The sequence below is a fragment of the Mobula birostris genome, chromosome 7 (assembly GCF_030028105.1).
Source record: "Mobula birostris isolate sMobBir1 chromosome 7, sMobBir1.hap1, whole genome shotgun sequence".
Taxonomy (NCBI): Eukaryota; Metazoa; Chordata; class Chondrichthyes; order Myliobatiformes; family Myliobatidae; genus Mobula; species Mobula birostris.
Window position 1 is genome coordinate 129,783,578 of NC_092376.1, and position 19,034 is coordinate 129,802,611.

A 19,034-nucleotide genomic window follows, 5' to 3' on the forward strand; every position below is an offset into this window, starting at 1 on the left:
TTCTCTTGGATAATGATCTTATTTTCATAATTGGCAGTACAACATAATTTTCAGCGGCTCCACAGTGGAGAGAGTGGAAAACATCAAGTTCCTTGGGGTGCAGATCTCGGACAATCTCACCTGGTCCAGGAACACCACTGGGATTGTGAAATGGGCCCAGCAGAGATTGCACTTTCTGAGGAAGCTTATACAAGCATCACTCCCCACTAACATCTGAACTACATTCTAGAGGCGTGGTTGAGAGTGTGCTGACCTTTTGCATCACAACCTGGTACTCCAGCTGCAGTGCTGTCGACAAAAAAGCCTTGCAGAGGGTGGTTAGGGGAGCAGAGAAGGTTATTGGGATCTCCCTACCTTCTGTCCAAGACCTCTTTCAGAGTCGATGCCTCCAGAAGACATGGTACATCATTAAAGACCCCTCACACCCTCTCGATTAACTGTTTGTTCTTCTGCCATCAGGCAAACGTCACAGGAGCATCAAAACTAAAACCACAAGGCTAATAAACAGCTTCCTCCCACAGGCAGTCAGACTGCTAAATAGCTGCTCCATCTGATTCTGCTTTGGACACTTTTAACTTGCACTGGACACTTATAACTTGATTTTAACTGACGTGGCTGTTGTGTTTTACTATTTATTGTTATATTTATTATTTAGTGTTGCGTTTGTTATGTTATGATTGCACTGCTCCTGGGAAATAATTGGACTGAGTAAACAGATATTTTTGATTTAAACTTGAGGGAAATATTGGTTTGTATTAAGGGAAAACACTTTCTAATGATAGATATAAATGAAGTTGTGCCACCATATTTAAATTTAAGTTTCCCTTGGAGAAAAAAAATACAACTTAATACTTTTGGCAAATACCACTACTATTGCAATAACCTGCCAGCATATCTTAGTGCAACTACTAGTAAATTGAAATGCCCTTGTGTGCAAGCGCACGCACGCGCGCACACACACACAATCAAATTTACTAGCAAAACTTTGCCATCTATTTCCTGACTACTTCCTTGCTGGACTCTTCATTTAAAGCAATATGTATAGGACCGTGGGGAATAATAAGCTCAGTTACTTAATTAAAACTACAGTTGCTTTATCAGTAGTTTGACAGCTTTGGTTGATTTTTAATTTGTAAATAACAATTGTTTTTATAAACAAAAAAATAATTTTGAAGTCTGTAAAATGTCATTAGCTTCAGAGCTGTGTTGCCTATGAAAATACATCAGAAGAATTTCATGGATAGGACTACTTTACTAAATCATCATGCTGTCAGAGTAATTCAGGATCACATTAAGCAAGTTTGGGAGAGGGATGATTTACAAATAATATCTGGGCCTTTTTGGGAATTAAGCAAGTTAGGTGGTCTAGTAGTTTAGTTTTGTTATTTTCTGCATAACTCAGAAATAAACTTAGTTTTAAGTGGTTTGTCAGTCAGCTAAGCCAAGGTCCTTTCTATATGTTCAAAGGCATTTTCCAGCGCATTTTTTGGGGTATCTTTTTCGGAAAATCCCCATCCCAAAGGTTTTATCTGAGCAAGACCCAGCTGCCAGAGAAAGTCTAAACATGAGAACAGCAATTGGCACTTAGTTACAAGTTGATAATTGTGGAAAAGCAAAAAGTAGGCTCAAGCTTACCATGCAGATTACCAGCAACGTAAGTGGCTCATCACTGGCAAATTTTGGTTAGTTTTAGATTTACAATCCAGAATTTACTGATTTAATAAAACCCAAATATCATTAATCCAATTTTTCTATTCACAAATAAAAGACACCATTTTAACAGGCAAAATACTAAATTAAGTTCTCTAGTTGTACCTGGTCAAAAAGACAGTTCAGTAAAATCTACTGAAGCATTTTTGATGAAACATCTTTTATAAAATCTACTCGAACCAATATCCTACAAAGAAAATATTTCTAAAAATACTAAACTTTTGATATTAGGTGTTTAAAAGTCATGAGTATCATTCATCAGCCGACAATAACACCCAAATTATGGTTAATTTGAACACAATCCTAGTAACGTTGCTGATATATCTTCACAATTTTTAATTCCACTTTTAAAAAAGATATCCATGATTAAGAATGTACAAATACTCATATAAAAACATTCTATGAATTTACAAAAACTTATCTGATAAAATACAGAATAGTTTCAGATTGTTTCTCAAGCCACTAATATTGTGCTGTTTTCTTATATTTTAATCAAAGGAACATAAGTAAATATTAACATAAAGTGTTTACCTCATGGTCACCATTTTTCTGGTGTACATTTGAAGCAAACTTGACAGCATCGTGAATGTTGTAAAAAAACAACCCATTGATGTAACCTTTATCAAAACACTCCACATTGCAAAGACTATCAATGACAGAAGCATTACAGTTTGAGAGAAGAACCAAGATTCCAATCTCCTTGTAATCTTTAAAAACCTCCTTTATTGTAGCTATCCCTGCAGTATCCAAGAATTGAATAACTGAGCAATCAATGATAATGGTATGGATATCAAACTCCTGGTAGGACAGTCGCAGTGTAACCTCAGACCTAGCTGTCGGTTGTTGTTCCAATTCCTGATTGGTTTTCTTTTCAGCTTTTTTCCTGGCTAATATTACCAACGTAGGATTAATTCCTGTCTGTTTATATAGGGACCTCTTGAAAAATTCCTTGTTTGCATAGTATAGTGGAGCTTCAAATCTAAAAATCTTGATACCTGGTAAATTTTGCAGATTTTTATACTTCCTCAAGTCTTCATATATTTCTGTCCCCTTCAAATTTCCAAGTACAATGGCTCTTGGCACCTGGGTTCGTGCAATTACGCAAATCACAGAGAAACAAACCCCAAACAACAGACCCAACTCTGTGCTGATAAGGGCTGTCGCTAGCATTGTAACAAACCACACGATGGTATCTACCTTGCTCACCTTCCACATTTTAGGCAAGTCAATAAATTTTCTTAAAGCACCCCTTAGATTTACAATGATTATGACAGCCAACACACATTTCTGAAGGGAGTAGAAAAGTGGAGCAATCACAAGCAGCACAAGGAGAAGTACCAGTGCAGTGATTACACTTGATAATTGAGTCTTGCAACCTGTGGACTCTTTAACAAGAGATTTTGCCAGGGCTGCACTTGACGTAAAGCAATGAAAGAAGGCAGGGATTACATTACAGGCACCAATAGCAAACATTTCTTGATTTGCTTTCACAGTGTATCCATGTTTCTTGGCAAACATTTCTGACAGAGTAACAGTGATTGCAAAGCCAATGATAGCAATTGGAATGGCATCGATAGCAACTCGAGGTACAAGACTCCAGTCTGGAGGGCTGGGAACCATGAATCCAGTGGGTATGTGTCCAGCAACAGTAGAATTAAACTTTGCATTCAATTGGCCATAATGCGAGATCAAGGTAGCAACAACTACTACCAGAAGTTCACCTGGAATTGGTGCTTTTAACTTTGATTTATAGCATTCGTTTATCTCCTTCATCGGCACCAAAACCAGAAGACACAATATGCTGGTTACAAGATCACAAATATTAGTCTCACGGATATTTTTAAAAATGGATACCCAAGTTTTCACAAGGCCACCAGGAGCATTGGCACGAGGAATACGGATCCCAAGGAGGTACTTAATTTGTGAGGTGATTATGGTGAATGAGGCTCCGGTGGCAAATCCACTAAGCAAGGAATCAGACAGATACACTGATATGAATCCGACTTGCAAGATGCCCATGGCCACCTGGAAATAGTTTAAAAAAAACACAAAAGTCAGAGGTAGGGAAAAGTGTGGTCTCTTTCTTCTGCATGATTAATGTTTAAATCCTTTTAATGTGCAACATTGCATCTTCCAATTCTAGTCTGAAAACTATCAATTTTTTACATTCAATATTTGGTCAAGTGCCAAAAGCAATACTTGCTTTTCAGATAAAGGGCAATAAAAATCAAAAAATGCAAATGAAGTGAAGACAGAAAATACTGCTTAGCATGCAGTAAACGTCCATATTTTTCAGAAAAGGACCTTTCACCAGTAATTAATGAAACCTGCTGCTTTTCCTGTTGTGACAAATGGATATTGCTTAGTGCTTAGTTTTTCCAAGAACATGAAAATCATTAGGTCATCTTCTAAACCTGTATCCAACCTGTATCTAAACCTGTAAATACCCATTTATTTCCCATGCAGCATTTAATTCCATCCAGCATACTGATTCTTTTAATAACATAAAAGCAAAGCTTTTGGGTGATGGAAAAGTAAAAGAAGAATGCAGAAAATCAGCCAGCTCTTGTTGAGGAAGTAACAGATTTAATGTTTCAACGCCAATGGCCTTTTAACTAAAAACAACTGGAAAGTGATGCACAATTTCAAGATGCAGTGAAAGTAGGGAGAGGGGGAGTAAACAAAAGTCTAAGGTAGGGGTGAAGACAGTTAAATTAAAAAAAAAATAAAGTGGCAGATATCAATGCCAAGCAATTATCTGAAGTTACCAAACTGAAGAGAATGCTGGAAATCCAGAGTGAAAATGTAAATATGCTCATTATCTGATGGAGGATCCCAACTCAAAATGACAGTTTAAACGCAAACAACAGGAATTCTGCAGATGCTGGAAATTCAAGCAACACACATCAAAGTTGCTGGTGAACGCAGCAGGCCAGGCAGCATCTGTAGGAAGAGGTGCAGTCGACGTTTCAGGCCGAGACCTTTCGTCAGGACTAACTGAAGGAAGAGTGAGTAAGGGATTTGAAAGTTGGAGGGGGAGGGGGAGATCCAAAATGATAGGAGAAGACAGGAGGGGGAGGGATAGAGCCAAGAGCTGGACAGGTGATATTATAATTTTAATTCCACATCCCATTCCCATTCTGACATGTCTATCCACGGCCTCCTCTACTGGAAAGATGAAGCCACACTCAGGTTGGAGGAACAACACCTTATATTCCGTCTGGGTAGCCTCCAACCTGATGGCATGAACATCGACTTCTCTAACTTATGCTAAGGCCCCACCTCCCCCTCGTACCCCATCTGTTACTTATTTTTATGCACACATTCTTTCTCTCACTCTCCTTTTTCTCCCTCTGTCCCTCTGAATATACCTCTTGCCCATCCTCTGGGTCCATCCCCCCCCCCCGTCTTTCTTCCCGTACCTCCTGTCCCATGATCCTCTCGTATCCCCTTTTGCCTATCACCTGTCCAGCTCTTGGCTCTATCCCTCCCCCTCCTGTCTTCTCCTATCATTTTGGATCTCCCCCACCCCCTCCAACTTTCAAATCCCTTACTCACTCTTCCTTCAGTTAGTCCTGACAAAGGGTCTCGGCCTGAAACGTCGACTGCACCTCTTCCTACAGATGCTGCCTGGCCTGCTGCGTTCACCAGCAACTTTGATGTGTGTTGCTCAAAATGACAGTAGCTCCTTTCCCCACCCAACTGATTTCATCACCTACTGTCTCTTCAGTCATCGTTATATGATTTTGTCCAGTAGGCTCATGTGTTGGAAGCAGAATTGCTGTCCCTTAATCTTAAATAGCCTTTGATGTAGTGGATGAGGCCAAGTTCAACGAAGTTGGAATGGGAGAGGCTAAGCATTAACGCGACAGGCCTCAAGAAGTTTTGAGGTACATATACAGATTGAGTGGAAGTGTGCTCCAAAGCAGCACCCCAAATAGTCTACCTGGTACAGAGGAATCCAAACAGTGGATGAGATACTAGTAAATCAGTTTTGGAGTGAAAGAGTTAAAGATCTTGGATGATGAAAAGAGGAACTAATGATTGTTGTTGCATGGGAAGCTGCCATAAATCAAATGATTATTCCTGAAGATAAAAGCTTGAACCATGTCCTGGAAGGTACTATCCCTTCACAATGCAGAAGGGAAAAGAGTTATGGAAAGTGGCAACATATTGAAGATGTGAATATTATTGAGGTCCAGCAAATGCAAAATATTTGAGGAAGAGGACTTTTCAAATCACTGCTCTATGCATTCATGCTATGCAGCTCCTTAACAAGACTGAATCAATAAAAAAATGGCCTTGGCAGTCTGTCAATAGCCAAATTGAAATTAAAGTCCAGTACATGCTGTTTGCAATTTATATTCCCTGTGATCGATAAACTATTGATCATATCTTTCAAATAATATTGTTCAAAATGTTATCAATTAACCGCTTCAAAATAACCTCTGGAAATTCCTTCAGGTACTTCAGGTGACAGTTGAGATGTGGTGTACAGGAAAATGCTAGCATTTATATTCCAATGTTCTTCTTGGAGTCCTACTGATTCATTAGACCCAGTTGTTTTGGATAAGAGTACCATCAATTCTCTTGTGTAAATGAGGTCTCCGTTACATAGCAGTAGATATGGATCCTCCAAAGTATATCCCACACTTAGATTACATACTTTGTCTGCAACCAAGCTCAAGGTAATCAGCCTCTCTACTCTTCAATCTTCCCCCACTACTAGATTGGCCTAGACCATGACTCTTTTCCACCCACAGGAACTCATAATGCACTAATTTTCTCCCCATTGCCTGCATCCCTAATCACTGAAAGTCTCCAATAGAAACACTAACCTCCTAACAAATCTCAGTTTATTGATTGCCTACCCATCCTGGTCTAAATTGGGCCTCCACTAATCCCTTCCCACCAACAGCCTTTATCTCCAGCTCAGTCACCCCGCTCATCCCAGATAAAGTCTATGAGCATCTGTTTTCTCTACACCACCTACCATCCTGATTTCAGTCGAGGATGACATTGGCAGTGAAGTTCAAAGCACATTAGGATACAACTGAATTTATGGCAAAATAGATGGTTTCCTGTAATTGATGGATCTAGCACCAACTAAGAGAGGCACAAGTTTGGATTCAAAACATTTAGGAGAGAGATCTTTCTATAAAATATTTTTAAAATGTTCTCTAATTGGTGTACATTACCAAAAGTTAGCAAATATCACATTTTAGTAAAATTGAGCCGTCAATTTTTATATAATGATTTTCATTGATAAGCAAATGTTACTGGATGAGATCTTCATTCTCCCTCTTTGACTGCTAAAGAACCTCATTTCCTTTACCTGGATCAGGCAAATTTTAGTTTTCATTTTCATAGTGATATCAGACTTAAAATAAATGTTTCCATTGTCAGATCCCAGAATTCTCAATCAGGAGTTGTCAATCTAGGGGTATGACAAACTGCCATGTAAGTGGTTGTTGGTCATTGAGGGTGTGCTGAAGGGCCTGTTTCCATGCTGTATGTCTCTATATATCATTGTGTGGAATCTGAGATTGTGGTACCATGGCCCATGGTCATTTTTCACTGCCATGCTCCATTTAACCCCATTCTCCCCTACCCAGCTAAAAACCATATTAAAGCACTACTGCCATATCTTGCCCATTTTATACTTAACATACACAAAAACATTTTAATAAAAAATGAAAGAGGATTAAAAAATTGTTGATTTAAAATTTCAAAGAATAATTTCACAGACTGATCTATACGATATTGAATGCCATGCAATGGAATTTGGCATTGAGTCAGGTAAAGCAATGAACCGTTTGTAATTGCCCTCATGACATAACTGTGCTCAGTGTTGTAAAACGGTTTATCTGCTGACTCACATTAGGTAACTTCCTAGAAAATAGGGCATAAATGTGTATCATAACCTCTAGCTTTAACCTCTTGTAGCATCTTCATCAGAACATTAAAATTAAATGGGCTGAGTATTTTACTATTAGACTTTTTTCTGAAAACAGATCTTTTAAAATTAGCAAATACAATCCAAAATCATTAAACAAGTGCAAAAAGTACACCAGCATAAAGCAATGCAAGCAAATGGCTAATTGCTTAAAAATAATTAAGGTATGGGTGACAGAGAGGATGTGCATCTTCTGAGCCATCTCTTGCATAAAATGGCTTGGTATTTGGTCTCATTAAAGTAATGCATCACCTCAGGTAGTCTTAATTATTCATGAAAGATGAATTAACTACACAAAGGTTCCACGTAATTTCTTATTTGTTTGGGATTCAGGGACTGGAGAGAAAAAAAAATAAGTTAAATGTGTAGGATTGTTTCTTATTAACTTGAACAGACAAAGGGGAGCCAGAATAGATCTGCTATGCACAGTCAAACAGGTCATCCTGGGGCACAATTAGTCGGATCGTTCTGCCTCAAGGTTCCACGTGAAGACCAGCTGCGGATCATACTCTTGCTGAGATTCTCAGCATTATTGCAAAACTGCACCTTTGATCTTGTGGCAGGAGAGATTCACACAAGTTTCAAGACTCATTGACTTTAATGGTGCTTATTGGGTCACTGGTTAGGAGGCAAAGGTAAGATTACTTACTTTTAAACTACTTTGCTTTACAAGCATTAGTGGACATTTTTAAGTCATATAAAAGGGAAAACTTCTTTACTGCCTTAACTCTTACTCCAATTTTAATAGTTTACCCTTGTAATTTTATTAAACTGACAAATCTGGTGTAAGGATTTATTTATGCAAACGGAATCCGTACCAAGATCCAGACTCCATTGCAGGATCCTACAATGTTCTAGGTCCACAAGAAACTATTTTACTTTTCCTACCTTTTATGGGTATTGTTGTGGGGAAATAATAAGTGGTGATCCCAGACACGATGCAAGGCCGACAAGACAGCCTACAGTTGCATACCTAAAGGGCTCTGCACCCCCATATTCTCGAAGATCTACTTAAATCCTCAGTTGAAACATTCTAATACAAGTGTCAGAATTTCACCCAACTTAAGGTCCAGAGAAATGTTAACCTAAGGCACCAACAAATAATGTATGCAAAGTGTTCTCCATACCTCTGCTGCTATTATGATTTCTTATATATAAAATAATATGATTTGTCTAATCAATATGTAGCATAAAACATCCTGTAACTACTGTATTAACCCTGTTAAGTGCATCTCTAATTTTTCATTTATTCTGCCACTACACTTTGTGAGGCTATAGTCAATATCCATGAAGGTTTCATGCCCTTTGCTCTATTTAATTGAAATGATTCTAACCCAAACTAGTTCAATTCCCAATTTTCTGAGCTATGATCTTTGTTCCTGTTCTGCCTTTATCATTAAGACTATGAGGCTTTTCCTTTATCTTTTCAAAAGACTAATTATCCTAGAATATTTAAATCCCTACTTTGGTCTCCTTGCAACCACATGTCTGCAATGTTTATAAGCTCGTACTCTTTTGCTGACACACTCAGTGACCACTTTATTAAGTACACCTGCTCGTTAATGCAAATATCTAATCAGTCAATTATATGACGGCAACTCAGTGCATGCAGACATGATGAAGAGGTCCAGTTGTTCAGACCAAACATCGGAATGGGGAAGAAATGTGACTTAGACCGTGGAATGATTGTTGGTGCCAGATGGGCTGGTTTGAGCATCTCAGAAACTGGTGATCTGGGATTTTCACACAAAACATTCTCTGGAGCAGGGGTTCCGATCTTTTTTTATGCAATGGAGTCTTACCATTTATCAAGGGGTCTGTGGACCCCAGGTTGGGAACCCTTGCTCTAGAGTTTACAGATAATGATGCAGAAAAAAAAAATCCAGTCAGTGGCAGTTCTGTGGGCAAAAGTGCCTTGTTAATGAGAGCAGACAAAAAAGAACGGCCAAACTGGTTCAATCTGACAGGGAGGCGGCAGTAACTCAAATAACCATGTGTTACAAGAGTGATGTGCAAAGGAGCATCTCTGAATGGACAAAACATCAAACCTTGAAGTGGATGGGCTACAGCAGCAGAAGATCACACCAGATTCCACTCCTGTACCTAACAAAGTCGCCACTTGAGTGTATTTGTGTCATTAATTCACCTGATGGCAAAATTCAGATAAAATTATTTTCATTGTGGCTTTTTACATATATTCCCTGTTCATATCACCAGTTGGAAGTTAATTCATATTTTGTGTTCTGTTCCTTCCTGACCATCACTGGCCATCATTATCCGTTTTGCTACTGCCTGATATATCTTGTCCTGCCCAGATGTTTGGAAGTTTTCTTATGATGAGCACCCTCTCTATCCACTATTTATTTGTAAGCCTTACCTATACTCCTGTAGTAAGGAATTAATTAACATATTTGGGGCAATAAACAAATTGCTAGAGGAATGCAGCAGGTCAGGCAGCATTTGTGGGAGAAGGGAAAAAGCAATGTTGTTTTGGGACAAAATATACATTTTTGTCTAACTTCCTGGTTGTGTCAGAGCAACTTCAAGTTCAGAACTGTATTTTCGTATCATTTATTTAATGTTCATAAAAGGTAACCTAATTATCAGCTTACCTGGTACACGCCAGCCATGAAGGTCAAAGTTGAGCCAATACGAATGGCAAAACAACTTCTGTCACATATATTCACTGAATGGTTGAATAGATCAGTGCTATTAGAGTCACTGAAGAGGTCATAACCAGCAATCTGCAGCTCCCGTTCCACTACCTGGCCAATCATTAAGCACAGCACACCAAAGATACCAACTGAGATGTGCCTTGATGTTCCCATCAGAAAGTAAATGATGCAGGCAAAGAACGAGGTATAAAGCCCATATACTGGTTCCTGCCCAGCAAGCAATGAATAGGCTATTGACTGAGGAACCAGCAGGATACCTACAATCAGCCCAGACATGATATCGCCCAGAATCCATTTCTTCCATTTATATTTTGGAAGCCATCTTACTACAGGAAATAAGTCAAAAAAGAAGTCTTTTGTTTTTGCTGGGGTGCAAGAGAAATACTTCTTCAGCCTTTTTGCTGCAAACTTCTTCACATCTAATGGTTCCTTTTCTTGCTCTTCTAAAACAATGGGAGAATATTTATTGTTCTTCATGTCACACGAATTCAAATTATTGAACACTACCATACATTCACCATTATTAGAGTCTGCTGAAGTCATCTTGCAAGATGCCTAAATAAAAGAAAAAGATGTTTAGATCTCGACATACTGCATGACAGTTTGTCAAAATGTTTAAAAATTCTGAACAATCAAAATGGTATGATAAGCAATACTGTAACTTAGCATCTTGAAGACTTGAATTAATTCCATCCTGAAGGTTCTTCCTTAGATCTTTTTCAAGGCAGCATTGTTCTATGGTAATTTTTTTTTTTACCTTTGTTTATTCCCAAAGCCAAAAGAAAACATTTCAAACAGATGCTCAATTGTGATACAGAGCACGCTTACATCTTGTGAAAGAATCTTTTCCTGTTCTTTATTTGAAAAATGTACTTCAAAAGGTATCAAAAACAGTAACTTGGATAATTTTTTAAAGTAATTTGAATTAATAATTTCAGAATAGTCGGCAAAGACATACTTTTCCTAATGAAGATTTTGAGAATATTAAATTATTTATCATAAAAGTAAAACAGTCAAGCTACATAAATTATTGAATATAAATAGTTTAGTGTTTTCTAATAAGAGTAACATTCACTCAAACATTACAAAATATTCCATATATAGTAGAGTATAATATAGAACAGTGTTACATCATTTAACATTACTGGGGTTATCAAAAATATACATCCCTTTACCTTTAACAAAGGTGCATTCGGTGCAAAGTATATAACCAGTTATCTAAAATTTATGACAATTCCTCAGTCATTACCACTGCTCAGTGCTATCCTTGACTTTACAACATCTTCTTATTACAGCCCTAGCTCAGTGCCTGAAATAATCATTAAACTCATGAAGTCTTGCTGAATAATTAAAAATCTAGTATATGGCTTTAACTAATAAGTAAATATAAATCTCTCTACTTACTTAGTTCCGAATCTGTCTCACATTGTAAGAGAAAAAAAAGACTTCCTGCTTGATAGTTACACTGTGCAAAACATTTATCTAATCTAGAAATAAGAATGCAGTCCTACTTTCCTGTCACTGACTGCTTCAAGGGTCTTTAAATATTGCAGCACTCCATTCCGGGAAATGAATTACTGTGTCTTTTGCAATAATGTACCATTTCAAACAAAAACAAATGAAAGTTGCAGTCAAGGTACTATGACGACAAGCACTAGAGATTCAAACCATGCTTTTGTGCATCAAGTAAAAAGTTCTTAGGTTGCGTTTGGATTGGCAGTGGTCTAGGTCAGATTAGGTCAGATATTTGGCAATTGCTATCATTTCAGATCTTCAAGTGTATGAGGGTATTCATAAGAACCATAAAAATGAATCTGAACATACGTCCTTTTAATTTAATCCATAATAAATCCAACTCTTTTCTCCTACAGAGCCCATAAATCTCCATTTTTTCTTTCATCCATGTGCCTATCTCTCTTAAATGTCTCTCATGAAAGCAGCCTCTACCACCTCCCTCAGCAGTACATTCAAGGCATTGTCTGTATAAAAGGCCAATCTCTGACATCGCCTCTGAATTTTCCTCCACTCATAATAAAAGGATGTCTTGTAGTATAAGCCTTTGCTGCTTTGGGAAAAAGATGCTGGCTGTTCACTCTGTCTACGTGTCTTATAGTCTTATGCACCTCTATTCAACTCAACACTCATCTTCCTTGATTCCAAAGAGAAAAGCCTTGGCCCGTTCAACCTTCTCTTGTAAGACATGTCCTCTCATCCAGCTTTCCGGTAAATCACCTCTGCAGCCACTAAAGCTTTCACATTCATCCTATATTGATGTGACCAGAACTGAGTACAATAGTGTGGTTTAACCAAAGTTTTATAGAACTGCAACATTATCTTGTGGCTGTTGAACTCAATACCCTGATGAATGAAGGCCAACACACCATATGCCTCCTAAACCACCCTATCAACTTGCATTAATGACCCGGAAGAAGAAACAGCATGCAAGATTTCCTAATTTGCCAGTAATACAAAAGTAGGTAGAAGGGCATGTTGTGATAAGGGGGTGTTGCAAGTTTAGAGATCCATAAAGATGGATAAGTCTCTGGAGCCTGACCAAGTACATGTCCTGGTTCCATCTGGTCAAGGAGGCTGTTGGCTTGCTTTTATTGTTTGCACGGTGTGTGTGTTTTCTTTTCCTCTTTCTTTCTCTGCAGTGTTTTTTGGTCTTTTTTTTAAACTGATTTACTTGAGTTTCTTGCTTTGTGGCTGCCTGTAAGCAGACAAATTTCAAGGTGTATAGTTTATAAGATCTTTGATAATAAATGTGCTTTGAATCTTTAAATCATTATGGGAATCAAGAAAAGAAAAATGTAGGGGCGCTGGCAGAGATTTATGCATCTTTGATAGCCACAGGTGAGGTACCAGAAAACTGGAAGATGATTAATACTGTCTCCTTATACATGGGCTGCAAGATCAAATTCAGGGACTATCGATCAGTGAATTTAAGATCAGCAGTGGGAAGTTTACTGGGAGAATTCAGAGACATTATCCATCTGTATCTGGAAAGCCAAGGACTTATTGTGGATAGTCAGCCTGGTTTTTTACATGGAATGTCACGTCTCACAAATATGATTGAGATTTTGATGGTGACAAAGAAGACTGATGAGGGAAACAGCAGATACTGTTTACGCAAACTTCAGCAGAACATTTCACCTGCATGTTTGGCTGGTAGATCACACAAAACTGGCTTGGAGAAAGTTGTCAGAGGGTGGTATTGGGGGTTTGTTTTTCCAGACAAGAACCTCGTGATCAGTGGTGGTATAAAGATATGGATGAGAACATAGGTGGCAGGATTAGTAAATTGAAAATGTCACCAAAATGAGTGCAGTGGAAAGTGAAAAAGATTTTCTCATGGTACAACAGAATTCAGATCAACTGGGGAAAAACAGTAATGACTGGGTAAAGAGTAAAGGAAAGGATGGAATGGAACTCAGACAAGTGCAAAGTGATGTATTTTGGGAATGTAAATCAGGGCAGGACATACGTTTCAATGGCAAAGCTCAAAGGAATGTATATAGTTCCCTAAAAGTAGCAACACAGGTAGATGGGGTAAAGAAGGCATATGACACACTTATCTTTATTGCTTGGGGCATTGATTACACTGGTTTGGATTTTGGGTTACAACTGTACCGGATGTTGGTTAGTCAGCACTTGGAAGTATTGTTCACAGTGCTGATTGTCGTATTATAAGAAGTAATGACACTGCCAGGGCTGGAAAGCTTGAATTATTATTGAGAGACTGGGTAGGCTGAGACTGCTTTCCTAGACTTGAGGCTGAGGGGTGACCATGATTTTATACATCTCCATAAAGTCACCCTCAATCATCAACATTACAAGGATCAAAGTACTAAGCTGTTTATTCTCTCCCTATAGCTTAGGTCCTTGAGTCCTAGCAACATCCTTATAAATCATCTTTCTACTCTTTTCAGGAACAAAGTAAGTATATAAACATTTATCCAAAATTTATGACAATTCCTCAGTCATTACCACTGCTCAGTGCTATCCTTGACTTTACAACATCTTCTTATTACAGCCCTAGCTCGGTGCCTGAAATAATCATTAAACTCATGAAGTCTTGCTGAATAATTAAAAATCTAGCATATGGCTTTAACCAATAAATAAATATAAATCTCTCTACTTACTTAGTTCCGAATCTGTCTCACATTATAAGAGGAAAAAAACAATGATTTCCTGCTTGATAGTTACACTGTGCAAAACATTTATCTAATCTAGAAATAAGAATGCAGTCCTACTTTCCTGTCACTGACTGGTTCAAGGGTCTTTAAATATTGCAGCACTCCATTCCGGGAAATGAATTACTGTGTCTTTTGCAATAATGTACCATTTCAAACAAAAACAAATAAAAGTTGCAGTCAAGGTACTATGACGACAAGCACTAGAGATTCAAACCATGCTTTCGTGCATCAAGTAGAAAGTTTTAGGTTGGGTTTGGATTGGCAGTGGTCTAGGTCAGACTAGGTCAGATCTTTGGCAATTGCTATCATTTCAGAACTTCAAATGTATAAGGGTATTCATAAGAACTATAAAAATGAATTTGATCATAAATCAGTGCAACACAATAGTCTTCAGCCCATGACATTGGACTGTCCTTTTAATTTAATCCATAATAAATCCCAACTCTTTTCTCCTACAGAGCCCATATATCTCCATTTTTTCTTTCATCCATGTGCCTATCTCTCTTAAATGTCTCTCATGAAAGCAGCCTCTACCACCTCCCTCAGCAGTACATTCAAGGCATTGTCTGTATAAAAGGCCAATCTCTGACATCGCCTCTGAATTTTCCTCCACTCATAATAAAAGGATGTCTTGTAGTATAAGCCTTTGCTGCTCTGGGAAAAAGATGCTGGCTGTTCACTCTATCTACGTGTCTTATAGTCTTATACACCTCTATTCAACTCAACACTCATCTTCCTTGATTCCAAAGAGAAAAGCCTTGGCCCGTTCAACCTTCTCTCGTAAGACATGTCCTCTCATCCAGCTTTCCGGTAAATCTCCTCTGCAGCCACTAAAGCTTTCACATTCATCCTATATTGATGTGACCAGAACTGAGTACAATACTCTTAGTGTGGTTTAACCAAAGTTTTATAGAACTGCAACATTATCTTGTGGCTGTTGAACTCAATACCCTGATGAATGAAGGCCAACACACCATATGCCTCCTAAACCACCCTATCAACTTGCATTAATGACCCGGAAGAAGAAACAGCATGCAAGATTTCCTAATTTGCCAGTAATACAAAAGTAGGTAGAAGGGCATGTTGTGATAAGGGGGTGTTGCAAGTTTAGAGATCCATAAAGATGGATAAGTCTCTGGAGCCTGACCAAGTACATGTCCTGGTTCCATCTGGTCAAGGAGGCTGTTGGCTTGCTTTTATTGTTTGCACGGTGTGTGTGTTTTCTTTTCCTCTTTCTTTCTCTGCAGTGTTTTTTGGTCTTTTTTTTAAACTGATTTACTTGAGTTTCTTGCTTTGTGGCTGCCTGTAAGCAGACAAATTTCAAGGTGTATAGTTTATAAGATCTTTGATAATAAATGTGCTTTGAATCTTTAAATCATTATGGGAATCAAGAAAAGAAAAATGTAGGGGCGCTGGCAGAGATTTATGCATCTTTGATAGCCACAGGTGAGGTACCAGAAAACTGGAAGATGATTAATACTGTCTCCTTATACATGGGCTGCAAGATCAAATTCAGGGACTATCGATCAGTGAATTTAAGATCAGCAGTGGGAAGTTTACTGGGAGAATTCAGAGACATTATCCATCTGTATCTGGAAAGCCAAGGACTTATTGTGGATAGTCAGCCTGGTTTTTTACATGGAATGTCACGTCTCACAAATATGATTGAGATTTTGATGGTGACAAAGAAGATTGATGAGGGAAACAGTAGATACTGTTTACGCAAACTTCAGCAGAACTTTTCACCTGTATGATTGGCTGGTATAGAAGGTTAGATCACACAAAACTGGCTTGGAGAAAGACGTCAGAGGGTGGTATTGGGGGTTTGTTTTTCCAGACAAGAACCTCGTGATCAGTGGTGGTATAAAGATGTGGATGAGAACATAGGTGGCAGGATTAGTAAATTGAAAATGTCACCAAAATGAGTGCAGTGGAAAGTGAAAAAGATTCTCTCATGGTACAACAGAATTCAGATCAACTGGGAAAAAGGGTAAAGGAATGACTGGGTAAAGAGTAAAGGAAAGGATGGAATGAAACTCAGACAAGTGCAAAGTGATGTATTTTGGGAATGTAAATCAGGGCAGGACATACGTTTCAATGGCAAAGCTCAAAGGAATGTATATAGTTCCCTAAAAGCAGCAACACAGGTAGATGGGATAAAGAAGGCATATGACACACATATCTTTATTGCTTGGGGCATTGATTACACAGGTTGGGATTTTGGGTTACAACTGTACCGGATGTTGGTTAGTCAGCACTTGGGAGTATTGTTCACAGTGCTGATTGTCGTATTATAAGAAGTAATGACACTGCCAGGGCTGGAAAGCTTGAGTTATTATTGAGAGACTGGGTAGGCTGAGACTGCTTTCCTAGACTGGAGGCTGAGGGGTGACCGTGATTTTATACATCTCCATAAAGTCACCCTCAATCATCAACATTACAAGGATCAAAGTACTAAGCTGTTTATTCTCTCCCTATAACTTAGGTCCTTGAGTCCTAGCAACATCCTTATAAATCGTCTCGCTACTATTTTCAGGTACAAAGTACACACACAAAATGTTGGATGAACTCAGCAGGTCAGGCAGCATCTCTGGAAATGAATAAACAGTTGACGTTTTGGGCCAAGGCCCCTCCACCGGACAAGGTAAGGGGAAGACACCAGAACAAAAACGTAAGGGGAAGGGAAGAAGGACAGCTAGAAAGTGACAGGTTGAGCCAGGTTGATAGGAAAGATAAAAGGCTGGTGAGGAAGGAATCTGATAGCAGAATGGGAAGGAGGAGGGGACTCAGGAGGGAGGTGAAAGCGAAAAAAAGAGGATAGAGGCCAGAATGGCAAAAAGAAGAGGGGAGGGGAAGGAATTTTTTTTTTTATGCACACCAGAAAGAGAAATTGATATTCATGCCATCATGTTGGAAGCGATCCAGATGGAATACAAGGTACTGCTCCTCTACCCTGAGGATGGGCTCATCTTGGCACAAAACATCGTAACGTATATGAGTCTGCTCTGCCATTTCATCATGGCTGATCCATTTCCTTCTCCTGCCCCTTCTGCCCTGACTAATCAAGAACCTGTCAACCTCTGCCTCAAATATACCCAATGACATGGCTTCCACACCCCCCTTTAGCAACAAATTCCACAGATTCACCACTCTCTGGCTAAAGAAATTCCTTCTAATCTCCATTCTAAACAGACGATTCTCTATTCTGAGACTGTGCCCTCTAGTCTTAAACTCCCCCACCATAGGAAACATCCCCTCCACATCCACTCTATTCAGGCCTTACAGCATTCGATAGGTTTCAATGAGATCTCCCCTCAGTCTTCTGAATTCTAGTGAGCACAGGCCCACAGCCATCAAATGATCCTCATGTGGTAACCCTTTTCTTTCCAAGAACCATTCTCGTGAGCCCTTCAGAACCCTACCCAATGTCAGCACATCCTTTCTTAGATAAGGGGTCCAAAACTGCTCGCAATCCTCCAAGTGAGGCCTTACCAGTGCCTTATAAAGCCTCAACATTACATCCTTGCTTTGATATTCTAAACCTCTCAAAATGAATGCCAACATTGATTTCGTCTTCCTCACCACTGACTCAACCTATAGATTAACCTTTAGGGAATCTTGCATGAGGACTTCCAAGTTCCCTTTGAATTTTCCCTCCATTTAGAAAAAAGTCTACGCCTTTGTTTCTTCTACCAAAATGCATGACCACACACTTCCTGGCACTGTATTCCATCTGTCACTTCTTTATACGTTCTCCAAATCCGTCTAAGTCCTTCTGCAGCTTTCGCTTCTTAAACACTACCTGCCCCTCCACCTACCTTCATATTATCCACAAACTTGGCCACAATACCATTAATTCCTTCATCCAAATTATTGCCGTATAATATTAAAAGAATGAGTCCTAATACAGATCCCTGTTGAATACCATTAGTCACCAACGGCCAACTACTCTCTGCTCTATCCATGCTAGTATCTTTCCTTCTGAAAGTCCAAGTACACAAAATATACCGGTTCTCCTTTGTCTGTCCTACTTGTTATTTCTTCAAAGAATTCCAACAGATTTGTCAGGCAAATTTTCCCTTAAAGAAACCATACTGACTACGGGCTATTTTATCATGTGCCTCCAAGTACAATCAACTCCAACATCTTCCCAACCAATGAGGTCAGATTAACTGGCTTATAATTTCCTCCTGCCTCTTTCCCTGCTTGAAGAATGGAGTACCATTTGCAATTTGCCAGTCATCTGTAACCATGCGGAATCTACTGATTTATTGAAAGATCATTACTAATGCCTCCACAAACCCTTCAGCAACCTCTTTCAGAACCCTGGGGTGTAGACCATGTGGTCCAGGTGACTTACTTACGTTCGGACCCTTCAGTTTCCTAAGCGCCTTCTCCGTAGTAATGGCAACTTCACTCATTTCTGCCCCCTGACAGTCTCAAACTTCCAGCAAACTGCTAGTACCTTCCACAGTTAAAACTGATGCAAAATATTTA

General features: G+C 38.9%; 1 protein-coding gene across 3 annotated transcripts in view; it reads right to left on the reverse strand.

Moving 5' to 3' along the window:
* Nucleotides 1-2,031: 2,031 nt before the first annotated feature.
* The window catches only part of slc26a2 (solute carrier family 26 member 2), a 28,179-nt gene continuing 11,176 nt past the window's right edge, over nucleotides 2,032-19,034 (reverse strand). For 2 of the 3 annotated variants that reach the window (XM_072263738.1, XM_072263739.1), the window contains 2 exons: nucleotides 10,279-10,896; nucleotides 2,032-3,735 (listed from right to left, as the gene is read on the reverse strand). In XM_072263738.1, the coding sequence (XP_072119839.1) occupies nucleotides 2,224-3,735; nucleotides 10,279-10,884 (2,118 nt within the window). In that variant the 5' untranslated portion in view covers nucleotides 10,885-10,896 and the 3' untranslated portion in view covers nucleotides 2,032-2,223. Of the gene's footprint in view, nucleotides 3,736-10,278; nucleotides 10,897-11,745; nucleotides 13,371-19,034 lie in introns of those variants that run through there. The other variant, XM_072263740.1, reaches the window with a different exon arrangement.